This window comes from Rhinolophus ferrumequinum, chromosome 12 (genome assembly GCF_004115265.2).
Source record: "Rhinolophus ferrumequinum isolate MPI-CBG mRhiFer1 chromosome 12, mRhiFer1_v1.p, whole genome shotgun sequence".
Lineage (NCBI taxonomy): Eukaryota > Metazoa > Chordata > Mammalia > Chiroptera > Rhinolophidae > Rhinolophus > Rhinolophus ferrumequinum.
The window spans coordinates 78,370,794-78,397,947 of NC_046295.1; the positions used below are offsets into that span (position 1 = coordinate 78,370,794).

General features: G+C 43.6%; 2 protein-coding genes across 6 annotated transcripts in view; one reads left to right on the top strand and one right to left on the bottom strand.

The window, feature by feature from the left end:
- Positions 1-10,926, bottom strand: part of FNBP1 (formin binding protein 1) — a 115,910-nt gene extending 104,984 nt beyond the window's left edge. For all 5 annotated transcript variants that reach the window (XM_033123835.1, XM_033123834.1, XM_033123833.1 and 2 more), the window contains exon 1: positions 10,644-10,926. In XM_033123835.1, coding sequence (XP_032979726.1) covers positions 10,644-10,667 — 24 coding nt within the window. In that variant the 5' untranslated portion in view covers positions 10,668-10,926. The remainder of the gene's footprint in view (positions 1-10,643) is intronic.
- Positions 10,927-17,365: 6,439 nt separating this feature from the next.
- Positions 17,366-27,154, top strand: part of GPR107 (G protein-coupled receptor 107) — a 68,733-nt gene continuing 58,944 nt past the window's right edge. Inside the window, exon 1 of the mRNA XM_033122542.1 lies at positions 17,366-17,546. Within this exon, the coding sequence (XP_032978433.1) occupies positions 17,406-17,546 (141 nt within the window). The 5' untranslated portion in view covers positions 17,366-17,405. The remainder of the gene's footprint in view (positions 17,547-27,154) is intronic.

Here is a 27,154-nt window from a genome sequence, read left to right on the forward strand (position 1 = left end):
TATATAGAGAGAAATCACACAGAAGGGCAACTTTTTTTTACTGTTTGGTTCACTGTCATCTTCTCTTTGCTAGAAGAATGCCTGGCGTATAGTAGGTGATCAATAGTATTTGTTTAGTGAATTAACAGTGACTTATCTGGGTACCTGAGTAAATCACAACTAGAGAAACATAGGGTGCCTGTAAGTGGATGACTGCGTACGGAAGTAGCTCCAAAATTACACTGGATTTTAAATTTGTGATAAAGAATAAAAATGAGCATAAACTGAGAATGCATGAGAAGGAACCAAAGTGTTAAATAGTGCTACCTAAGCCACATCAGAGTTACCTCGGAGAGCTTCTAAAATTACAGACTGTCAGACTTGCCAGTTTGGGAAACGCTGGAAAGTGAGATGACGAAGACCCACCATCCAATCTCGGTACCTGAATATAATCTCAGGGATGCAAGACTGAACAGAGATAGAATTTAAAAGGTCTAAACATAACTAGTTACCCAACAGTCTATCTAAAGAAAGAACAGGTTAACAGAAAAGGAATTCTCTACATAGCACCTACAAACTAGACTCTAGTCTATCCTTAGCATAGATCTTTCCTTCTGGAAAAGACAGAGGCCTTAGGCTTCCATAGCTTGGTGTCACAAGCCATTAAATTCATCCAAATCCATTTGATTTTATGCTCTCCAAGGAACTTTGCATAAAATTTAGCTTTCTGCATAGATTAGCCTGCAGGGAGAAAAGGTGCAGATTGGCAAACAGGACTAGCTAGTGTCCTCATGAGTATTCTGCTCATTATAAGTTTCAGATTTGCCTTCTGGTTTGTTCATCCATCTTGGGAATTTGGTTAGAATGAATCACCTCCAGGCAGACTGACAATACCAAGTCTCTTAGCTTCAGAAAGCCGAGGTGGAGACCTGGAAAAACTTATCACAAGTCTGCCTCCTGAGCATAAGTGAAGAGAGGGCAAGAAAGAAGTGACTGTCGGTTCTGGTTTTGTGCCCAACTGGTGAAAACAACAAAGAGGACCTGAAGCTGACATACTGCTTAACCCACAAGCCAAAACAATGACTCGGCCTCACCCTCCCAATCGTCACCACTCAAAATGTACACTGCTAGGTCTGCTTTAGGCATCCAAGGCTCCCTAGCTATTGACTTCAACCTAATTCCACCCAGATAAACATGTTGGGGGATGCGCTCTGCTCCAACCCACAAGGTTAATCCAACCAACCAAGCTTGCAGCTGCAGTACGGAGACCGAGAAACTGGCCCGTAACTCCGTGCTTTCGGCAGTTCATGTCCTCAAGGGGATGCCATGGTCCCCGCATAGTTTTCAGCTCGTCTCTCTTTTCAGCCTCCTCTTGACAAGCTCTGCTCATTCTTGAGCTCTGTGTCTTCTTATACTTCTGGGCCTTCAGACATGGCATCTCCTCCCTCTTCCTGGAAGTCTCTGTCAGGTCACCCCCCCCAACCCGACCATCCCCACTCACCTGCATGAAGTCCTAGTTCTCCGGGACTCCACATAAATGCCACGCAAGCCCAACTGAGTCCGCCCGTGTTTCCATGTGGTCACCCTCCTCAGCCCTTGTCACACTGTACTTACTGTAAGTTCTTGTCCACCCCTGTGCCCCCTACAGGACTGTAAAGAACCATGTCTTGGCACCGAGTAGATGTCCCCAAACAGATAGAGTGGGCAAAATAGAGAGGTGTCAGTTAGACTCATTGCGTCTGTATCTCTTGTCTGACAGAATTTTTATAGTTTCATTTGTTTTCTTTTTTATACTAAGTCATAATTATTTGCCACCTACATCACCAACCCTCTTGCCAAATCGGTAATGACAAATTAAGAATTAAATTTATCCCACGATGACAGGGACACTTTTCATGTACACCTGAGTATCTTTTGAAAACTGAACAATACAAATAGGTAATCTATTTTTAAGGATGAGTAAAATTTAAATTTAATGTCATGGTGAAAAATACACTTTATATATACATACACACTCATGAAATCCACATTTCTTTGCCCAAACGTTGCTACACATTTCCATTTATATCTGTCCTAAAGCAATTATTTTTAAACTCGTTAGTTTTCTTTGCTAAGAAGAAATCAATCTCAACGAAGCTGATATATAGAGTAATTCATTAGATGTCTCAAGCAGCAAATATCCAGCTTTCAGGGGAAATAACAGTGACTTCACTATAACTTGTTAAAAAAGTGGTAGTAACAGCCAAAGAGAACTATTTCTCCCTGAGGGATAACATTAAAATTATATTTTATGTAAACCCAGGTATACTGCTAAAAATTGGTATGGTTAGTGTTTTGTAGTGCATTTTATATTTAAAAAAAAAGAAATCTCCTAAAATCCAGAGTTCTTTTCAAAGCAATGATTTCCAGGCATTGTCCTACGATTGGGTTATTTTATTGTTAACACGTAAACAGAATGTTAAATCAAAGGACAAATACTTCACTGTGGAAACCAGAAGGTCAGGACAGTGAACTGCTCGTTTTTCACGAGTCCTGCTTGCAGCAGGAGACTTCTGCGATTTTCTCCCCAGGAAACAGGCTTCTTTTCCCTTTAATCCTCCCATGACCTCATCAGATGATCTCAAAGCACTTTACAAACACGCTCATCTTTCTGCCCCTGGTAGAGAGCACCACGTACCCCTTTATAGGTCAGCACAACGAGGAACAGAGGTGTGAGGGCTTGCCCGACACTAATAAATGTTAGATTAGGCAAGCAGTGCAGCCAGGCTGAGCCCTTCCAGGCCGGCTCACCCTCACCCATGCTATTTCCCCCAAGAATCTGTCTGGTAGTTTCATGCATTGCGGGAACCCACTCTCAGTTTTGGTTGTGCAAACAGAAGTGCAAGGGGCCATAGCTTCCTTTCTTTTCCCATGGATAGGAGGGGAAATGTTTGGTTTCATGATCCTTAAGAACCAAAACGTGGAAAGCCCTGCATGGGACAGCCAGAGCATCCCCAAAGTGGTCCATATCTATTATCTTTTTTCTCAATTTAATTAAAAATACTTTTTACCAAGACATATTTTTGTTAGATGCAAAATCAAAAATGTGATACTACTCTTACAATTTAACACCTTTACAAATTAATTCCTTTAAATTAGAAAAGAAGGACTTTGGATTTAAAAGAATGGGGGATCCCTAGACAACCATGAATACCTGCTAAAATATAAGCTTCATTCATAACAGCTTCCGCTGGGTCCGCACCATGAGTCATGGATTCTCATTGACTCTCAGTATGAGGAACATCAAGGTTTTGGAGAACAAAACCTGGATCAGTCATAGGGGAACTATGAGTGAGCAACGGGGAGAAAAGGGATTGCGAGGTACTACCTAATACGGAAGATGCCGTTTTTAAACTACATTTGTTTAGTTAGTGTCAGGAAAAAGACACGGCATTTAAATTCTAACACTAGCACCCATTGTTTGGGTGAGTCTGGTGAGTAATGCCACCTCTCTGAGGCTCACCTATAAAATGAAGATAACGATTAAACTCACAGGGCCATTGTTAGGTTAGGAAAGGATGCATTTAAATCCCCCAGTAAAGGTGCATCCGGCACTTAACAAGTTGGTTTTCTTCCGTTTTCATAGTTTAAAAGATGGGGGGGAGAATTTTGATTCTGTGTGTGATTCCTCAAGAAAGCAGGGTAGCAGAGTGGCTTTACAGCGGGAGGCAGAGAAGACAGCAAGCTCTAAAACACCACGTGGGGGCATACAGATGAAACAAGACTGCCGAAGTATTGATGATCTGGAAGCTGGAAGGTGAGAACATAGCGGCTCCTAATATTATTTTCTCTAAGTATGTTGGGAAATTTTCTATGATAAAAAGTTGAGGGGCCGGCCCGGTGGCTCAGGCGGTTGGAGCTCCATGCTCCTAACTCCTAAGGCTGCCGGTTCGATTCCCACATGGGCCAGTGGGCTCTCAACCACAAGGTTGCCAGTTCAATTCCTCGAGTCCCACAAGGGATGGTGGCTCTGCCCCCTGCAACTAAAATTGAACACGGCACCTTAAGCTGAGCTGCCGCTGAGCTCCCAGATGGCTCAGTTGGTTGGAGCGCATCCTCTCAACCACAAGGTTGCCGGTTCGACTCCTGCAAGGGATGGTGGGCTGCGCCCCCTGCAACTAGCAACGGCAACTGGACCTGGAGCTGAGCTGCGTCCTCCACAACTAAGATTGAAAGGACAACAACTTGACTTGGAAAAAAGGCCTGGAAGTACACACTGTTCCCCAATAAAGTCCTGCTCCCCTTCCCCAATAAAATCTTTAAAAAAAAAAGTTGAAACAATAATAATTTTTGAAGGTATTAACTTGAAACAAAAAAGATGAGGAGGCATGTTCTAGAGTCCCAAAGACTTGGGACTGAATCTCTACTTTCTACTCTGTGAACTTGTGTCAGTTATTTTACCCTTCTGAACTTCCATTTCCTCTCTTACAAAAGGGGCATAACAGTGTGGCCAGTGCAGAGATGTGCCACTCAGATCCTCCGTCCAGAAAGGACTCGCTGCCCAGTTGCAAGGAGTGTGATTGGCAGACAGCCTCCTTTAGGGTCTGCCTCATCTTTTGAGCCAAGGTCATGGTCTTCTTGTAGCAAACCCCAACCAACTACTGAGCAAGATGGTAGCCAAGGTCACACTGTCCTCAGCCAATGAATGAGCAAGGCAGTGGTACAAGGGCCTTGCCATTTCTGTCCAAGGTGAGATTCCTTGAATGGATAATCTTTGCTCTAGAGCTCCTCACTGGCCTCGTGGAGACTTTGTCAGGCTGCATCGTGGTCTGATGGCTCCCTCCATCCAATCTCACTTGTTCCCTTTCCCATTCGCAGGTGTTACTTCCAATAAAACTTAGCACTCCTAACTCCATCTAAGAATCTTCTCTGATGCTGGCACTGAATGGTACTTACCTCACTGGTTTCTTGTGAAGCATAAATGAAATGATGGATGGAAAAACTCTGCATAGCACCTGGGACGCGACACACTCTCAATGGGCGATGTCGATGACAATTATTCAACAGTGTTTAAAGCCACAGGGCATGGTGCAGGTGAAAATATTACAAGAACTTTAGCGCTTATGTAATTATAAGCTATTTCTATTTTTATAACCCATAAAGAGAGTAGAGAAGGACAAAACAGAGAGGAAACTGCAGTTGTTCAACTGTATACACTAAAACCACAGATATTAGTCTAAGAATTAATTCTTATTAAACAAACACCTCATTCTAATTACTAGAATGGCATTCTCTCAATTTAAAAGAAAACCACAGTATAGCTAATGTGATACTATAGTTTAAATGTTAACAAGTCTTACATCTTCTACAAGACACATCTTTTTTTGGTGGTGGTGGTAGTTTGAATCTGTTCTAAGCATTAAACAATTGAAGCTGTTGGGGTTCACATAAATTTAGCATAGAATTTACAAAAGTTGGTCCCAATTAGAAGACCATGATGAATCAATACTAAAAACTTGTAGACTCCCAATTAACTCTCTACTAGACATATTTGGTCCTTCATAATTTTTAACATTTTAACTAGACACATCGCTAGGCTCAAGCTAGTATGAGCATACATTTCTAAAACAGGAAGCAAATATTTCATTGTGAACACTAATTCCAGAAGATTTCACACCCCCATTCTAAACTAATTAAATTAATTTTTCAGGGCATGCAAATATTTTTGGTAGTTTGCAATTTTTATAAGTCAAAATAAAGCCTTATTTTTAAATTGTGGGTGGTGTTGGTGAAACAAGTATGAGTAATACTTGCAGGAAACACAATATTAGCTTTAGTTAGGAAGTGGGTGATACTTGAATAGTCCTTCAAAGAAACACTTTCCATGTCACACGAATGTAAAGCAAGAGTTATAATGTGGTCACACTGTGAACGCACTCTTAAAAAACTCCCTATGGTGCTTGAAATCCAGGTTTCCCTTCCAAAGCTTCAGTTTCCACAGATGTTCAGAATTAGATCTAGTAACGTATAAAATGAAGGCAACAAGCTGATGTGTAAGCATCTCCCACAAAATTGCCAGACCTCCCAGGTTTTGTTTCATATTTACTAACCAGAAAAGACTGTGCAAAGCCTGTTCTGATGAGGAGGTAGGAATGGCACAATTAAATCTGATTTAGCCTCCCTTCTGAAGCCATTCTGCTCTACATTCACCATAGTTCCAGGAGTGACGTCTCCCCGGTTGGTCTGGCTGTGCTTATCCCACACAGAAATCTCTGAAGGGTTAAGAATAAAGAGCAGTAGAAGCGATGAACTATTGTTAGGACTACACTCGACTTAGTATTCTGCAGTAAGAAGAGGTAGTAAGAAGTAATTCTCTGAAACCTGGAACTATTCATAGTCAATTACTTCAAGATTAAAAAAGAATCAGTATTGCTTTGTTTAAAACTTCAACGCACTATAAAGTGTTCTTATATAAACACACACATATCAGGCATAAACAGCATGAATAACAGAGAAGAAACAAATCTTCAAGCCCTATGTTCAAGGTGAAAAAGGTGTCTAGTCTATGCGTATTTGTGGGCAAGGAGCCCTTGGGAAACCTCAGTACCTTTTGCTCAATTTTGCTGTGAAACTAAAAAAGCTCTGAAAAATAGTCTATTAGAGAAAAAGGTGCTTAGAATTATTTAAAAAATGTTTGCAACTGCCCAAGTGAAGTAAGGTCTTAAAATTATTCCCCCATTACTTTAAAACAACAAATGTTAAAACAAAAGGGGCAAAAAAGGATTCCTTTGTTTACTCAGTAAATATTTCTCAAACTGCTACTATGAGTCAGGCATTGTTCCCTGTACAGTTGGGAGATAACTCTTTCACTGCTGCCCCTTAAAAATGCACGCCACCATCAACGGTGCCCTAGTCACATTGTTGATAGCACACTGTATGCCTGGCACAGGTTAAAAACAATTACATACAGTCAATACAGGTGGCTTCTGCCTATGTTGACCAATACGTATTATTCAGGTCTCTCCATTCACTTTCTTGTTTTTGGTATTTATGGATGCCTCCATTTCTTATTAGCACCAAAGTAAAAAAATAAAGATGGTAGAGAGGACAGTAGGAGACAAAAGTAGATTCTGTCACTGAACAATTTGGTAGCTGCAAATGGTAAAATAATTATGAGGAAAGCTAAAATTTCCAATGGATTTATTCACACTTCCCATTAATGATCAAGCTAACAGAAAGTTGAACGGACCCTTCAATAACTTGTCATTTCTTTCTAAATAAGTAGGTAAGGAAAATCATTCCCATGTAAGAAACTCTTGCTTCGCCATTTCTCCAAGGACCAGTCACAATTTCAACAAGTCAGTGCAACCCATTTACCCTGTCATTATTACCTTTTTAACAAAGTCTTGAGTAAATTCATTTGGTTCATCTCACAAAGAACCGTAAATCACTCTCTTGACTTTGATGTTTCAGGCTAGCGTTAAGAACTACGTTATGTCTTCACTGAAATAAGTAGATCTCCTTCAATGTATATCACGTCACTTAGCTTTAGATCAGTGGCTTGCACATAATAGCTGTTCAATAAAAATTTTAAAAATTGATTAAAGGGCAATGTTATAGAGTTGAAACAATTTTATTATAACCTAATTACTTTAAAAGAGTCATTTACAGTTTATGACCTTCTGATACAAAATAGGAAGCGCCAATTTAAATACAAACTAATCCAATGAAGTTATTACAAATTATGGGTTTTGAGGCCATTTTTATAGTTGTATAACTGCCTGACTTTGCATGATTTCTAAAAATTTCCTAGAATATGAAAGTTTACTCCCATGCAGGTGTTTAAAAAAAAGACGATGACGAGGAGAAAGGTTTTACTCTCTCTGCAAAGCAGGATGTGGCTTAAGAGTAAGCCTTTAATGTACAGTGCACGTTAGAAACTTGTAATGTTTAAAAACCTATGTGGACTTTGACTAACGTGCTAAACTGTGTGTCTATCTGATGGTATTTGTGAAGGTCCAGGAAGGCTGCAACCACCTGTTACCAATAACTCACAGCCACCAAACCAGAGCTCCATCTCTCTCCATCCAGAAGTGTAATTCTGCCAAGTTAGGCTGGAGCATCCCATCATTATCTCATTACACATGTGCATGGTCCCAAAGCCACCATTCAAGGAAAACCCTCAATCATTGCCGTATGCTGGGCTGCCCCACACTGCCCAACGCACCACACACGGCTGAGTCTCTCACCACTGGAGAACTGGAGTTTATTTTTCATAACCCTTCATGATTCCATTTAAAAAACAAAAAAAACTCAAATACTAATAAAATAAGGCAACTGAAAGTAGACATTTTGCTGCCCTCATACTTCTTGGTATTTCACCTTAAAACTCAGACTTCGCACTTCTTTTATTAAATAAATAATATGTTCATTCCTTCCCCTCCATTAAACTATAAGTCACTAATGGGCAAAGGCTTATACTCAGTGAAATGCTTTTTTAAAAAAAAAAAAACACGCTTCACTGACATACATTTGTACATATGCAACTGCTAACTGACTCGTGCTTCCTCATAAACTTACCAAGCAAAAAATATTTCAAGCAGTTTATACACTTTCTCCCTTAAAAATCTTTTCCAGTTATTTTTATTGTAGAAAATTTCAAGCATACAGTAGAAAGCAGTGTCCTAAGCCCTCCTGCACCCACCACCCAGCTTCAACAATGACCCACTTGTGACGGCTTATTTCATCAACTACCCACCCCAAAATCTTTTGAAGTAAATCCAAAACTTTGTACCATTCATATATATAGTTCAGTTCCCATTTATTTTCCACAACTCCTGTCTTTGCTTTTCCTCCCACCCCTCTGCCCCCAGAAAGAAGTGCACAGAATAACACAGGCAATTGGACCTACGTTATCATTTCCCTTCTCGTAGCCACCTCCCCTCTTCCGGACCACCTTCTGGAACATTCACCGATATCACTGTGAAATGCCCACCAGTGTGTTCAGTGCCTTTAACTATGGCCTATTTCACTTAGAAATATAATGGAGTTCCCCCCATAACCCCTTTCTCTTGTGTGAACAAGTGAAAAAAAAAAATCGTGCCAAAATTTCTACTTTCTTGATAAAAATTACCTGATTTGTTCCCCCACCCCAGGTAAGCAAAAAGAACCAGAAGGAGTGGAGCAGGAACAGAAGAGGAAAGAAGTACATTTAATATGGTAGATTCTGCCTAATTAGGTGTGTGCAAATATTTCAAACCATCTGTTATTTTATTTTTAAATTGAATATTTGTAAACATAAGCCAAAATCTTGGGTTCCTTTAGACAGAGGATGTTTATAAAATGAATTTATGTAAGGCGGCTATTGCTTTCAGGATTTTGGTACTAATAACAGTAGCTGCTTCTGAGCCTAAGAAATGGTTATGTAAAAACAATCAAAGCCAAACAATAATAATAATTAAGGGAGAACGTGCTGTTTCTATAGCTGCTCGAACCTTGTTTTACTTTGCCGTGAGATTTCTTGGCCTCAGCTCAGATAGCAACCACCACCCCACACTTTCTCCTCCACACCCTTTACAAATGGAATTCCGAAAGGAGGCACTTTGGAGTTCATTATGGCAAATGTTTCATCTTGAGGACATTTCAGTGCAATAATTGAGATTTCATCCACCCCTCCCTCTGGACACTGCACTGCCCATGCCTTGCCCAGTGATTTCCCCAGGAATCCAGAGGAAGGCAGGGGGACCAGCTCCATCCCGCAGCCACAGCCTCTCCTCGGGGCTGGCCTGTGCACTGCCTCGGCATCCCTAGTTCGCCCTGGTCCGGCGACAGAGGGTTTCCAGACACCAGTCCACGGGCTATCCCACCGCATCCGCAGGTTAAGGATCCGGCTGGAGCGCCCCCTCGCCGCCGACCTTCCCCATTTTCAACTGTTTCCTCTGAGCAGTTAAAGAATTATTACCCTGCCAATGCCTCTTCCTGAAGGTGATAACACAAGCTCTCCCCCTAACTCCGACTACTTTCCCTCCAGGCCAAACGCCGCAGTCCTCGCATCAAATTCAGGATCTGAGCTTCCCCTCGAGAACTACAAGAGCGCCCCAAACCGCCACAGGTCAAAAGTCCTCGCCTCGAGAGGGAAGACACTGCTTCTCGCCCCTGCACCCCGAAATCCAAGACCTGGGACCCAGCCCCGCCGAGGCGCCCCGCCCCCGGGAGCAGCGCCCGATCGGCCCGCACCTCCACGCAGAGAAAGCAGCGCTAGGAACTCGGCAATGGGCGCCCTAATAAATAGCGTAGCCTCCAAAATCAGAGGGCCTCCACGCCCCCATCGAAGCCGGTTCGCGGCGCATCGGTTCTCTCCCCGCCACCCCCCTCCCCCAGGGATTAAGACTCTTCTCAGCACACAACGCTGGCCTCTGGCCGCCGGGGGGACCCAGACCCGCGCCCCCTGCTCAGGCCGCCGGGGGGACCCACACCAGCTCCCCTCGCCTCGGAAGAGCGAATCTGGTTCGCACATCCTGCTCGGGCCAAGGCCCACGAGGAGCACCCGGACCCGCGCCTCCGTCAGGCCGCGGGGACCCCGACCGGCGCGCCATTGCCTCCAGCGGGGCAGCCCGGCTGCGCCCCCTGCCCAGGCGCGCCAGACACCTTCCCCCGCAGCCCGGCGGGCCCAGCCCCTCACTCACCCAGAGCTCGGTGCCCCAGCTCATGGTGCAGGGGGCGGGAAGGGGCGCGCCGCGCGACAGGCGCGGCTCTCCGGTCCCCCTCCCTGGCGATCCCTTCGCCCCTCGAGATCCCTGCGACCGAGGAAGGCCCGGGCCCGCACGGCCTCCGCCTCCTCCGGCTCGCCGTTCCTCGCCTTGGGTCTCCTCGGCAGCTCCTCCTCCGGGTCGCTCCTCAGCAAAATGGCCCGAGGAAGCAGCAGCCGCGGCAGCCGCAGCGCCCGCCCGCCCCACACCGGGAGAGCGAGGGGGGAGGGGAGGGCGGGGCGGCGGGGGCGGGGCCGCGCGCCGGGGGCGGGGCCGGCCTGACAGCTCGCGCACGCGCGCCCCGCCCCGCCCCCTGCCCACCCTCCCGCCCGGCGCCCTCCGCCAGGCTCGCGTCGCCCGGGGGTCCGGAAGGACGCGGAAGGAGGCGGGTGGAGCTCCCCCGGCCGATTTTTAAATTACTTATTAGCCACTACGCTCTCTGTTCTTAGGACAACCACTCGCCTTTGAACAGAGCCGGCCCCTGTTATTACCGGTGCTCTGCGCGGCCTGAGGTTGCTCCCCTGCGCCGGGCGCCGCTTCAGACGTAAGAACAGTACTTTTCCCTGGCAGCCATTCACGCCGACCACAGTTCGCTGGGGATGCGCTTTCCGCACCGCCCGGAAGCCGCGGAGGCCCAGGAGTCCTGCAGCTTGGCGCGGTGGGAGTGGGGCCTGGTGCGGTGATGACCATGCACTGTGCAGATAGGGACGTCGAGGCCGAGAGCGACCCAGCAGCTTCGCGTGGGTGGGGAGGGCATCCAGGGGCGCACAACCAGTGATTTCTGACCTGCAAAACCGGTGATTTCCAACCTGTTCGGCCAAGAAACGCTTAGACGGGAAATCACGTTCCCGCCTTGTGGGTAAAAATAAAGGCACTGGGTTCACAGATAACGTGTAAGGTTCCAAATCCAGCCTCCTGCACGTCCTAGCTGGGTGGCCTGGGACAACGACTCCACGCCTCTAGAAGCTCAGAGCCCTCGCCACCAAACCGAGGTAATGACGCATCCATCTCACCACGTATGAGCATCAAGGAGAGGGGCACCTGTTACCTGGCCTATAATTGGTAAAATGAGAGCTAATTTTTAAGTAGATACTGACTCCCTCTGAATTCCAAAGGTCTACACAAATATTTCCTACATGGAGAATTTTTAGAGTCCCAACTTTCCTCTGAATCACAAGGCCCTTTCTCCTCAGTCAATTCTACTGACTTTTCTGAGTAACTGTGGACTCCTAAAACGGGTTCTATAGAAATGTTTCACCGGCCGGCCTGGTGGCTCAGGTGGTTGGAGCTCCGTGCTCCTAACTCCGAAGGCTGCCGGTTCGATTCCCACATGGGCCAGTGGGCTTTCAACCGCAAGGTTGCCAGTTCAATTCCTCGAGTCCCGCAAGGGATGGTGGGCTGCACCCCCTGCAACTGGCAACTGGACCTGGAGCTGAGCTGCGCCCTCCACAACTAAGATGGAAAGGACAACAACTTGAAGCTGAACGGCACCCTGCACAACTAAGATTGAAAGGACAACAACCTGACTTGGAAAAAAGTCCTGGAAGTACACACTGCTCCCCAATAAAGTCCTGCTCCCCTTCCCCAATAAAAAGAAATGTTTCACAATGATGCATTTCTCCAATACCTACAACCCCCCCCCACTTCAATCAGTGTATCGTTCTCCACCATGAAAGGGTGGTGCTGAAAAACCCTTGCAGATAAACCTCCAGTTCTACTTCCTTTGTTGGACAGTTATATTAAATTTAACCTGTCAAAACTGTTTTGGTCTGTCTTTTTTCAGCTTCTCCCCCACCCCCTCGTTTTAGTGTATGTTTAAATATTTTCCTCTCACAGGTACCAGGTCTGGGAACTCTCTACTCCAGAGGCTGTGAGATTTATAACAGTCAGAACCACCAGTCACCTATCTCCCAAGGCAGATCTAACAGCCAGGATGAGTTGGAGACGTTAGAAATTCAAACAATGCTGCACAGTTTAGTTTGCTCTCTGGAAATGGTAAGTGAAAAGCAGGTTATCTAACAGGACCCTGCCTTGGTAATCACCTCGATTTCCCTTCCTGCCACGGCTTAAATATTTTTTCAAATACAATGATCTAATCTCTACTGAGTTCTAGGAGACTTCTCAAAAACAGTGACCACTTGTGAAAATATGCTAATCAGGAGGAAAAACAACCTGCTGATCTAAAGAGGGGAAAAAGAGGAGGGGACAGTAGAAGAAAGAGAGAGACCACATTAAGATGAAACCTTTTAAGATGATGAGTAAGCCGGAAATAGTTATAGGAACCCACTAAAAGCCACAGCAGTAGAACTGCATGGAACTGGCTTAATTATACCACAGTGCAAGCATCTTCAACTTCGTTAAGTTTGGATGGTAACTGGAAAAGGTTTGAAAGTGTCGGAATCAAAAAAAAAAAAAATACAAAAAAAGTGTCAGAAGCTTTAAAAAAATAAAGGAGGAAGACACAATTGATCTTGAAGCAATGGAAACAATGGGATTAAAGAGAAATAAACCTACAGAGAGAAAAAGATAAAGTGAGTATTGCACAGTCGTTTTTTTTTTTAAAGAACTAAATCCATTCGGTTTTTCCTAATCATAAGAGGGAATGATTTTAAGATAAGGAATTCTCACTATTAACAAATTACCATGACCTGACCTACTTAGGAATCAGTATTCCTAAGTTTAGAAGTATTCTAAACAGTCTGTGTAAATGCTGGAATTACCTAGGGGTCAGCCTGGGCTATGTACACCTGTTTCACTTCAGTAACATCCAGAGAACACAGATTTACAAGGTTATGATCTTGGTGGGTGACTACATAAATTTGCACTGAATGATCTTATCACATGGACATTATTAGCACTGAATAAGGTCTCTAGAAGGTCTCTAGATAGAGACCCTGTGTAGGTTGATGATGTATATATAGTTATAGAGGCAAACAATTTCGCCCCTTCTTCTGCCTCCCTACCGCACTCCGGTTCAAGCCATTGTTTCTCAGTTTAGTTGTGTAGGACCCAGCTCCCTGGGACATGCTGGTATTATGAGCCTTGCTCTCCACTGGCTGAGGCAGTCTGTCACCAGTCATAGGTCGGCTGGCTCTTGCTGGCTGCCGGCTACTCACGCAGGCAGCGGGTTGCTCCAAGCAGCCCAGCTCCAGAGAGAGCTGTTGTTCACAATCTTAGCTGTAGAGGGCGCAGATCACTGGCCTATGTGGGAATCAAACCGGTGACAACCACCACCACCACTTAGAAAGCACTGAGCTCCAACCACCTGAGCCACTGGGCCAGCCCGAGGCAAACAATTTTATTAGGGCTTTTTGGCAATTCTAATGGTACTTGCAATTAATAAACATCTAATTCAGGGGCTTAGATGTACAGATGTCTCTATCTTTATTTTAAAGGAGATAGGTTTTGTATTACTAATTGTTAAATTGGTATCCTAGTGTGCCACTACTTATTAGGTGTGTGGCTTTCGGCAAGTTACTGAAACTCTCTGAGCCTCAGTTTCCTCATCTGTTAAACAGGAACTGCATAGATTGTCATGAGGCTGAAATGAGGGAGCTGGGGGGCGGGGGTCAGGCTTTGGTGTTAGCGATTTGGATAGCTATCTACAGACAGCTGCAGAGCTTTGGTTGATTTTTCCTTCTGTAAGCCTGTTTCCCTCTCTACAAAATGAAATAATGCTACTTATTTCAAAGGTTACTGCAAAGATGAAAAGAAAGAAAACATGTCAAATGCTTAGCACATAAGACACAAGTATTAGTTCCCTTTCCTTTTGCTTTCTGGAGGATTTTTACTTATTGTATCAAGGAAAGCAATCCTTGAAGCACTACTGATGTAGCAAAAGAGCTGGCCTGAACTACAATTGATAAGTAGTCTATTGGTGAAGTACTATTCCTAATGAAATTCTCAGAATTTTTTTTCTTTAAAATAAACTCCCATCAGTTTCAGCTTAAAATTCCCACATTTGTTCAGCATTCAAACTACTTACTAAGGACCCAGAAAAGCAGTTAAGTGGAAAAAGTTGGAGTGGGATAAAAGTAGGAACTCTCTGAACAGAATCTTGAAACTGCAACTAATTTTTGCATCTGATAATGGAATTCCCCTGAAGGTCTATAAAGATGTGCATAAAATCAGGAAAAACCAGCTGTCATGTGGCTAAGTTACACATTGTGCCACCAATAATAGGAGAAGTGAATGTGAAGTTTTTCTCCAATCTGCATGATTCACGATGTGTCAGAGCCTAGCTTTTCCATGAAGATGGCTCTTTGCAAAAAGACACCAATGGGCTTCCCCTGTGCCCCAAGAAATGACCGTTCTAGTCAAAGAATGAAAGTGACATTTGACTTCTAAATGTATTGCCAGGTCCCGAACTTGATCTTAAGTTCCTTATACTGTCTTTATAGAGGCTTTTGATTTGATATATCAACTCTTTCGGTAAGAAAAACAGATGGCAATTATACCTTATTACAACTGGAGAGTATTAACCCACTCATCGCCTAAAAGATTTCTGGAAATTTCTAAACTGATGCCAAATATTAATCACACTAGGTTCAAATTACACATTCCGCTACTGGTGGCAACCCTTAGTGGATCCTGCAAAGTTAGAGGAAATAGAAGATATAAATGCACTTGACTAAGAGAATAAGGCTAAAAGCCAGGTTTAGGAGATCAGTTTCTTTGGCCCCTCCAGGCCTTTTCATCAATACCTTACAGTTTAATGCCCCTTTGAAAATGTTGCCAGGGCGAAGCAGGCATAACTTGTTCTGTTACTCAACTGTCTGTTTCCAGTTACAGTATCAGGAGTATGCAAATAATCTTTCCCTGAAACTCGACAATCATGTGCCTAAATATAATTGCCACCTCAGGAGATTGAACAGAATTTGAAAAGCAACTGTCTACAAAATACTTTAAATCTTTTAATTAGTGTTCCCTTTCTTATTTCTCTAAATTCCAAACTAATGACTGGCACCATATAGTTTTCAAATACCTGAGGGAAGATATTCCTCTGGACAGATACCACTGGTATGTGACCCTGTGAAGGTCACATAATAATTCCCAAGTGAAAAGAAGCAAGAAATAAGAACCCAGCTTTAAGCCTCTGGAAAATTGTTTTTCAGAAACTAAAAGACAGAGATCTTCTATTTTATAAACTATTTAAATGCTTGATCACTATTGTATTATTCAATTAAGGCTATTCCTGATCATTCCCTGTGTTTAGAAGCCCATTACATTCAAATTAAAAATGAGAGATTCTTAAAAATGGTACCTCACTTTAAAAGTAAACCATACAAAGCATTGCAAACTGCCTTTAAAAGTGAAACTGCATGTAAAAAGCACCTTTTCCTTTAACAACTAGTTTCATGCTGAAGTGAATCAATTAACTGCTCTTGGTACCGTTTCCCCGAAAATAAGACCTAGCTGGACCATCAGCTCTAATGCGTCTTTTGGAGCAAAAATTAATATAAGACGCGGTATTAATATTATAAATTTTTTACATGCTTTCTGAAAATTTCTCTGGCATTTCACTTGGTAACACATTGATTACTCAGATTCTGGGCTTTTAATTTTTTTGAAAAATCAAAATGATAAGAATTAGAAAGCCATGCATGGTATAGTGCAAGAAGCACAGATCCAATTCTAGAGCAGATGAGGTTCCAGTCCTGGGATTCCTGGCTTTTGTTTTTTCTTGTTTAAATTATTTCACACAAAGAGCATGTATGGCAAGCTAAAAAAAGAATCTAAAAACTAAATAAAACTGGCTAGTCTACTGGCAATCTCAATAAGCATTTTCTTCTATAACTCCTTGATAAAAAATGGTGAGAGAAGGGAACCAACTACTGAATCCTTCCACTAAAGATCTCCCCATAAAGTCCACAGATTAGAAGCAAGGAAATTTTCCACACAGAATTAAGAGGAAAACGTTGAGACTCTGACTCTAGCGGTCGTATGAAAGAGTACGAGGCAATATAACACACTAGTTAAAAGTTGCCATGTGATTCCCAGCTCAACCTGGAACAAATGACTTAATTTCTCAGGGCCTCAGTTTGCTTGCCTGTAAAGTGGGGATAATGATAATACTCACCTCCTACCTCATTAGATTGTTCCAAGGATTAAATGCAGTAATGCACAAAAAACCTAACCAAGTGCATAATCAGGGCTTGATAAATCGTATCATTGCAACCATTCCATTTGAAATTTGTGTTAAGCGCCTACACAAAAACCAGGGACCTATGACAAGCCAGGAACTTGGTATTTCCACCGAGTCAACGCCGCTCGTGAAATGAGTCCAATCAACGGCCAGACGCGGTGCTGTAGCCCGTGTAAGAGATCCCCCCGTCGGAGACCCTGGGTGCCCCTGCGGTCCGGGTCCCGCAGGCCCAAGGTCGCTTTCAAAGCTCGCGGGGTGTAGGTGTGGCCCGGACTGGTCCGGCCCAACCTCTGTTTCCACGACAACAGCCACAGGGTCCCCACTGGGGGTTCCACCTCTTCTGGCTAAACCGAAAGTCCGCACAAGGGAAGTCAACTGAACGGGGGTCACCTTCGGCCCCTCAGCGACTTTCCGGGCCGCACGCCCCAGGAGAAGAGCACAGAAAACACCCCGCGAGCCGCGGAAGCCCCCACTTCGAGGCCCTTCCGGCGTCCGCCGCCCTTTAACCCCGGAAGTGGGCGGTAGAGGAAGCAGCTGGTGATGCTGGAACGAACATGGCTGCCCCGGCGCCCGTCTGCCCCTCGGGCCCCAGCTGTCCTCGGCTGGTCGCGGGCCTCCGGCTGCTTCCACTGCTGGGGCTGCTGCAGCTGCTGGCCGAGCCCGGCCTGGGCCGCGTCCACCACCTGGCGCTCAAGGTAGGGCCGGCTAGAGCCGGCCAGAGCCGGCAGGGCTGGGCCGGGGGGCGGAGGTCCAGGCCGCTCCCCCAGGGCTGGGGGCAACTTTGACCCGAGGGAGGGTGGCCCTGAGCGATGGCGCCCCACCCTGGCCCGCCAGCGCAGCCCCTCAGTGAGAGGAGCCTGTTGGGACCTGTGGGAGTGGCGGGGGTCCTTGCGCAGTCTGGAAGGGACAGGAGGAGTGTAGCCGACGGAGGGGAAGGGGCTGAGCTGCGGCGAATCCCCGAATGACTCGGGAGGCCGCGCTGCAATCCCTGCTGGCTTCTCCGGGTTCCTCACCGATAGCAACCTGCTCTTCCTCTTCTTCACCGCCAACTTTTATCGCCGACTGCGCTTGTCCGCGGTCTCCGCTCGTGCATCCCGCGTGCCTGCCTGGGCGGTTTGGAGATACGCGGAACCTCAGCCTCAGTTTCCCGGTTCGGCTTAGGGCGTTCTCTAGACGGATCAAAATGGGGATCTCCAGGAGGAATTTCAAATCTCGCTTGAAATCCATGACCGAGAATTTGACGCTAGCATTAAACCTCTGATTCTAATGAAAGGGCCTATTTTTTTATCCCTCGCTGCTGTCGTTGTCTGTCTAGGGAAGAGATGCATGATAGGCCTCGAATGATCCCTTGGAGCTTGCTTTATAACTCCCAACTAAAAGTTACCTAAGGCTAAAACGTGCCTCCAGGCGGTTCCGCATGTTAATATATCTGGAGAACAGAAAAACAAATCGTTATGACCCAAAGCCTTGTACATTATTTTCATAACAGCAATTTTCTAAGAAGTTGTGGGATTGTAGAAAGTTTGTCTTATTAAAACACATTATTCTAGCAAACCATGAAGCATTATATTTGTGTGAACGCAGAGTTTAAAGAATACAGAATTTGGATTTAAAAGCCTGGTCAGACCCATACACCATAGTTTTGGGTATCAGTTGTTTGTAAATAAAAATTAGCGTGATTAAAATGGTTCTCAGCTGCAGGGAGCTAGGTGAGTCCTGACTCCTTTTGAGAATCTGCTGAAAGATATAGAACCTCTCCCCAGAAAAGTGCAGGTAGAAATGTAGAAACTTTCTTGGAATTTCTAGAGCTTTATAATCCTGCTAACGCTTAGCTATAGGCCCTAGCCCCCAGGTTTATGACTGCATGTTCAGAACACCTGATCTTTAAAATTTTTTAATTTTATAGTTTAGGATCCTGAGTTTTAGATTAAGTAATATAATTGAGTTCATATAGTTTGTAAATTAGAGACAAAGCTAATAATAGGACACACTGGACCATGTCTCCTGACCCCCAATCTAATGCTCTTTGTACATTTCTAGAATTAAAATGTCAGGTGGCATCATTAAGTAAATACTGGCAATATTGGTATAGATTAAAAAGTAGACTAACCACAGTGGTAGAAGCAAACTGAATGGTATAATTCTGGTGATTGATTTCTTCCTATTGTGCTAAATTATTTAATGTTTTTCATCTTTGTAACTTGTTTCTTAAGTACTGTGGCACTTATTCCATAATCAATATTGTAATTGTTTCTTTTTTCTTAAAGTAAATTCTAACTTCTTGCTCAAGGAAATGGAAATCACCTGAATACAGCCTGTCAGAACAGCAGCATTATTAGATTGTTTGTTTTGCTTGAGACAGAGAGAAGTAGATTTGATCAGTTTATAGACCCAGACTGGCAAGAATAACATGTAGAGGTCACTGAGTACCGGAAATATGCATCGATCTTTTAAAAAACTTTATCAAGGAGAATTTCAAACATATACCAAAGCGGACACTGCTATAATGAACTCTGCCGTAGCTGTCACCCAGCTTCAATAACCATCAATCAGTGGCCAGTTCTGCCCCACTCCCCCACACATCACTTCTCTCTTTGAATTCTTTCTTTCTTCCTTTTTATAAATGAGAAACAAGTCCTTTCATTTTTTTTTTTTTTCACTTTTCTTACGCCATGTTACATTTTCAACACCATTCTTCTGGTTTTCTGTCTTCTCAAAATTCTTTTGATCTTTCTCTAGATTGCTTACCTTTCAAAAATAACTATTAAGGTATAGTTTACTTACCATAAAATTCACCCATTTTAAATGTACAAATCAGTGATTGTTAGTAAGTTGACTGAGTTGTGCAACTATCACCACAATCCAGTCATGGAACATTTCCATCAGCCCCATAACACCCCTTTTGCTGGTTTACAATTAATTCCTGTTCTCATCACTGCTCTCAGGCAACCACTAACCTACTCTCTGTCTCTCTAGATTTGTCTTTTTTGGATATTTCGTAAAAATGGAATCACACAGTATGCGGTCTTTTGTGTCCGGCTTCTTTTACTTATGTCTTTGGGGTTCATCCATTTGTATCCTTTATTAGTAAGTAATTCATTCCTTTTAATGGTCAAATACTACTCCATTGTGTGGATAGACCACATCTTGCTTAGCCGTTCTCCAGATGATGGACATTTGGGTTTCCCTTTTTGGCCATTGTGAATAATGCTACTGACAAACATTTACATGCAAGTCTTTGTGGGGACACGTTTTCATTTTTGGGGGTGATACCTAGGAGTGGAGTAGAATTGCTGGGTCATATGGTGGATTTATATTTAACTTTTTTTTTATTTATTTGGGTGACAATTGTTAGTGAAATTACATAGATATTTAACTTTTTTTGAGGTATACTTGACATACAATATATTAGTTTCAGATATACAACATAGTGATTTGACATGGGTATACATTGCAAAATGATCACCACAGTAAGTCTAGTTTCCATCTGTCACCTCACAAAGTTAATACGGTATTTATTATTGACTATATTCCCCGTGCTGTACATTACATACCCGTGATTTACTTATTTTATAACTAGAAGTTTGTATTAATACTTCTTCATTCCCTTTACCCATCCCCACCTTCCCTTCTGGCAACCACTAGTCTAGTCTCTGTATCTGTGAGTCTGGGTTTTGGTTTGTTTGTTTTATATATTTAACTTTTTAAGAAAGTGCCAAACTACTTTTCAAAGTGACTCTACCATTTTACATTCCTACCAGCAATTCATGAAAGTTCCCCTTTCTACACATTGTGCCAACATACCCAGGGGCTGTGGGAGCACATGAGTCCTGAACCCTTTGTAAGAGGAGAGGATAAGACAAGCAAGACAGCCTCATGAGCACAGTGGCAAGAAATAGTCCATTGTGCCGGGTGTTGATGTATGAAGAGTGAAACACAGAGTAGAGGAGATGTGTAGGGGTGGGCCTTTGTGACATGCGGAGGCATTTGAATCCCTGTCTTCAGCATTGGGGGGCCCTGCAATTTTGGGGGCTGGGAGTGATGGAATAACATTTGCATTTTAGGTAGATACCGTGTTTCCCCAAAAATAAGACCGGGTCTTATATACTGTACTTCCCCGAAAATAAGACCGGGTCTTATGTTAATTTTTGCTCCCAAAGACGCATTAGGGCGTATTTTCAGGGAATGTCTTATTTTTTCATGTGCAACAATGTACATTTATTCAAATACAGTCATATCATCTTCTTCTGGAACATCGTCATAATGTACTAAATGCATCTGTCTGGCTGACAATCTTAACAGGCTTATTTTCGGGGAAACATGGTAGGTTTCTCTGGGAGCTTGACGAGGGAGCCGGACTGGAAGCAAGGGACCAGCCAGGGTATAGACATATTCTAGATGCAAGATTAGGGCCTAAAGTAGGCCCATGGGGGGAGGAGGGAGAAGAGAGTACACCTCCCCCCAAATATTTAGAGGGTAAATGATGGACAAATGTGGGCGTGAGGGAGGACGTGACATCTAGGTGGCTGGCAGAGGTGTGAAGGTGGATGTTGTTGCCACCACTTAGTAGACCAGAGGAGGACAGGAGGAGGAGGAAGACGACATATTACTCTTAACATGACAATAGTTGGAAAGGGAACAAGAGCAAGATGCCTATTTACCTTTAGACTGTATACGTGTCCCCACCCACCCACTCACATTCGGAGTCGGAGGATTAGGTCGGGGGATATGACTGTCTAACTGGCATGTTGGCAGGACGGGCCGGGCAGTTCTGTGTAGTGACCACCAGCATAGTTCAGTTACTCCTTTTCCTCATGTTAAACCACGGAATGAGGCCGTGGAGTGGGGCTTGAGCACATCTGCTCTTTGGATACTCGGTGCGGCCGAAAGGCAGCAGGTTTCCGTTTTGGGTGGGCCCCTCCAGTGGGAACGTAGATCGATCTGGGTCTTTTTCATTTTGTTGCCTTTTCCTGCCTGCTTTCTTACACCAAAGTGGGAGAGTTGGTAGCACTGTGAAGGTTATTGTACCACCAGTACCTGGCCGTTTGAACTGGAAAGATTCCTAACCTCAGTGTACACTTCAAATGACCTTTTACACAGACACTTCAGGGTTGCATCTTTTACGTATGTATATCTATTAAACATCATTCTTCTGCATATGTATCTATAAGCATACAACAGGCCTTTTGTTAGTGACTGCAGTTCGGTGGCATATATGCCAATTTGCTTTCTTCAAATATTAGTATCAAATAATCAAATATTTGATCGCTGGGGTGTCTTAATAAAACAGCCCTGGAAAATTCCAATGATTGTTTTATCGTTTTCCCACTTTTATTGCCTGTCTCCCTTCCGTAGCCGCTGTTACTGATTTTTGCTTTTTTCTCCTTTCCCAGTACATAATAGTAAATGTGTGGTTTATTCTATATTTAACTAATAGAAAAAATGTTGGGGTCAAGAAGTATTGTCTGGACTACACAATAGGTTTTCTTTCCCGTCATCTCTTTCGTGAAAGAATGAGAACATAAATATGGGCTAGGTAATTAAGCACTAGGACACTTAGTGTAAATGATGAAGAAGATGGATGTATGTACGGGCTTGACTAGTGCCCCTGGGAACCTGAGAATGTAGCCTCGTTTGGAAATGGCGTCTTGGCAGATATAAGTGATTAAGGTGGTGTCATACTGGATCAGGATGGGCCCTAATTCCAGTATAACCAGTATCCTTATAAGAAGAGGAGACGACACACACGGAGGGAACGAGGCCAGGTGAAGACAGAAGCAGATTTGGGAGTGATGGCAGCTGCAAACCAAGAACAGGAGGGATTGCCGGCAGCCACCAGACGCTCAGAAGAGGCAAGGAAGAATTTTTTCCCCGGAGTCTTTAGAGGGAGAACGGCCCTGCCAACACCGCGATTTTGGACTTCCCGGAACTGTGAGAGCGTACATTTCTGTTGTTTTAAGCTCCCCGTCTGTGGGTATTTGTTACAGCAGCCCCAGGAAGCTAACACAACATATACAGGCAACCCCCGTATAACACGGTTGTCGGGTTCCTAAAATGCCGTGTTAGGCGAATCCATGTTATATGAAAACAAAGAACTAATAGAAAAACGGGAGTTAGTTTCCAAAAATTAAAAAAACATACTATTATATTTTTATAATTAAGCGAAATATCTTCATTAAAGCAATTTTCACCAAAGTATAACATTAATGTGTGTTAAATAATGTTTTCTTCGTCATCACTACTAAGCACCATTAACCGAGGGTGATTTCTTTTTGACAAGATCTCTTCATCCTCTGAATTTAATACTCCACGAACAAAATGGATTTAAAATTCTAATACATTTTAAAATTATGCAGTCAAATCTGATACGACATCCACGCTCGAATGAAAAATTTCAAATGAGATACCTTTTGCTCTTAAAAGCTCTTATTACGCTCTGTGTTCGGGGATTTCTCTAATTCTCGAACCGTGTTAGAGTGAAACCGTGTTCTAGGCTGCCGTGTTACACGGGGGTTACCTGTAATAACTTCGAAGCTCTACTTTCATAGCCACGTGTTACTTGTTTTTGAGTATGCACTTTTAGAGAACATCTTTAGCAATGTAACAAGTAGATAAATGAAAGCCCTCTTTGCAGAAATCCTCTAGAATCACTGTCAGTTGGTTGGGATCCACCTGGTCGCACTGGCCTTATGTGGTGGCTCTTTCTTACACCAGTGGCTCAGCCCCACGGCACAATCTGCTTTGTGAATTTCACCACCCCCTGCCACCCATCCTCTCAAAGTATCTGAAAAGTTTTGGGAAATTAAAAGAGGATCTTCTTTGTCCCTGCTGTGCCTCATCTCAAGCCCATGGACCGTTAGCTGCTCCATCTTGGTAAACCTCAAACCTTTTCTGGAAATGCCTCCCCAGTGGTGATCAATATGTAGAATGAAGGCGTGGACTTGTAGTTAGCCGTGTCTGTCCGGAATATTGCCCAGCGGCGTGTAGAAAAGGATACAGTGCACTGTCGCAGCAGTATGAGGTCAAGCCCAGCGCCTTGGCCTTGTGAGCGTGGACGAGCGTGGCCAGGGCAGCCAGCAACTTAGCCAAGGCAACTCAGAGTGAACATAGGAAGAGAGCTGGGGAGAGTGACACCAAGGTAGATAGACGCTGTCGACGCATTCAGTGTTTAAAAGTTTCGTCCCCCTTGAGTATACTGCCAAAATTCTTGTATATGAGACTGCTGTGTAGACAGAAAGGTTGAGACCAGTCTGGTGACAGCTGTTCTGGGCTCATGTGGGAAAAGTGAGGAGTCCTACAGAATCTAAACTTGAAGCGATGGTAATAGCTACTTGTGTGGGGGGCAGCGGATGGCTCAGTTGGTTAGAGCGCAAGCTCTGAACAACGGGGTTGCTGGTTCGATTCCCGTGTGGGCCAGTGAGCTGCACCCTCCACAACTAGATTGAAGACAACGAGCTGTCCAGAGGGGCAGCCAGATGGCTCAGTACGTTAGAGCGCGAGCTTTCAACAAGGTTTCGGGTTCAATTCCTACATGGGACGGTGGGCTGTGCCCCCTGCAATCTAAAGATTGAAAACGGCAACTGGACTTGGAACTGAGCCACGGCCTCCACAACTAGACTGAAGGACAATGACTTAGAGCTGATGGGCCCTGGAAAAAACACACTGTTCCCCAATATTCCCCAATAAAATTTAAAAAAAAAAATGAAGAGGTCTTTAAAAAAAATAGATACTTGTTATTAAAGCTTTTATTATAAGCCAGAGACTATGCTAAATATGTGATTTTTTAATTCATGGGCTCCTCCTGGCAGCCCTTTTGAGATAAATATTATTATCTCTGTTTATAAATTAGGAAAACAGAACTTGGGTTACATAAACGGAAGAGGCAGAATTTGAACCTGCGATGGGCGCTCTTTCCATCCTAGCGTGTGTACTGGGTGAGCAGGCTTCAGTGATGGAAGACGATAACCCTGGTTGCCAGACTTCTGTGTTTGACATTTTCTTTCAAGCTTTTTGTAGTTTTTCCTCTCTCATACGTTTAGCTGTTTGTGTTTTGGTCTCCTGATTGAATCTGACCTCATTTTTTTCATGAATTGCTAATCTATATGCAGTGAGCCAAGAAGTGGAATATTAAGCTTCCCCAGGAGTGTCTCCCACCATTAATAGTAGGCAGACAATTAATGGTAGGTGGTTTTACTCTTGTTGTTTTTCTGTTAGCAGAGAACTTGGTCGTGGGAGCCTGCAGGGCGTTCGCTTACTTTTTGGATCTGATGTTTGTTTTAATCAGAGGTCACAAACTCAGGTGCTATTAGAAGCTACGTAGATACTTTATGAGATGGTGGAGACCAGCCAGCTGAGCACAGGCTCGTTCAGCAGATGGCTGCTGCTCCTTGCTTCCAGCGGCTTATGTCTGCATTGGAATGTGGCCTAGACATGCTGAATCCCGCAGTGTCTTCTTAAAGAAAAGCTAGAAATTCATGCTTTTATGTGAAGTTAGCTAACTGCGAATTCAAATTAACAAAGAGAACAAAACACAGAGCCAGCTATAACACATTCAGGGACCAGTGTAGTCTGTGGACTGTGTTGGGTGAACTTGAAAATAAAGAAGTGGCCAGTTAGGTGGCCTTCAGCTGGTTAAGTGTGACCATATTTATTTTCTCAAGTGTAGCTTATGAGAAAAACTAAAGTATCATTACTCCATTTGCAATTTTAAAGCAATTCAACATGAAGTTGTTGAGGAAGTTAAAGCAAAAGCATTTATGTTCTGATATTTAAGAGCAAAATTGTCAGTGTAAAACAACTGTTTTTAAAGTGAGGAAAAAAGGAGTAAATACACCAAAATAGTAGTTATTTTTAGGGAATATGGGACTGGTTTTTTTTTTTTTTAAACTTTATCTCCAGATCAGACCTTTCTTCTGAGCACTAGACAAGTATATACTGCCTACAACTGCCTCCACCCTGTTCCATTTCGATGTCTCATAATCACCTCTGTATGTCAGAAGCCAACTCATCCTTCCCCTCCCTTCACCCTCATCCTATATACTCTTCTTCCAGATTTTCTTTTCTTAGTAGCAGGCACCACCAGCCACTCATTTTCCCAAGCTGGAAATCTTTTATTCTCAACTTCTCATCACCAAGTTCCATAGATGTGTGTTCTAAATAGCTTGCCCAATCCGTTCACTGTTCTCTGTTGTCACCACTGTCAGCTGTTTGGTCCAGGCCATCCTTGGACCAGTGCAGTCTCTCCATACTTGTGTCCCGACATTACTCCAGTTCATATTTTGTTTGTAGCTAGAGCGATGTGCCTAAGAGCCGAATCTAGTCATGGCACTCCCCTTTAAAACCACCCGTGGCACCTTTCCCCTGTAGGAGGGAGCTCCCAATCCCTAAGGAGGCTGCCAGTCCGTCTGGGAGCCAGCCTCCTCTCTAGTCGCATTGCCCTTCCTCTCTTTAGATTTTTAGTTCATAAGTGTGCAGCTTGGTGATTTTTTTTTTTTTTTACATACCCGTGTAACTACTGTGTTTCCCTGAAAATAAGACCTAGCTGGACAATCAGCTCTAATGCGTCTTTTGGAGCAAAAATTAATATAAGACCCGGTCTTATTTTACTATAAGTAAATTTTACTATAAGTATATTTTACTATAAGTAAACATATTATATTTTACTTATAGTGAAATAAGACTGGGTCTTATATAATATAATGTAATAGTCTTATTTTACCATAAGACCAGGTATGATATGATATGATATGATATGATATGATATAATATAATATAATATAATACCGGGTCTTATTTTTATTTTTTTCCACCAAACGACGCATTAGAGCTGATTGTCCGGCTAGGTCTTATTTTGGGGGAAACACAGTAGCACCCAGGTCAAGAAACAGGACATTAAAAAAAAAAAGAGAAAAGAAACAGGACATTACTGGCACCCCAGAGGCCCCCTGGTACTCCCTTCTAGTCACCAAAAGTCCTGGAATAGCCAACACACATCTAAACAAGGAGGAGGCCTTGCCTTCCGTGGCTTCACGTCATAAAGCCATTTGATACTGTCGCGGGGATCCGCAGACTGATGGGACAGAACAGGAAGCACATGTAGTGACTTTTGTCTTAATGAGAACTTGATATACAATAGAGGTGGCATCATGGAGCCGTGGAAGTTCGAACAGATTGCTCTGAAGTCTTAGGACACCAACTTTCCACCAGAAGAAAAGAGAAAGAAATGGATACCCACCTCATACCCTACACAAAAAATCTTTGGTGGATTAAAGACCAAAATGTGAAAACCAAACTCTAAAGGTTT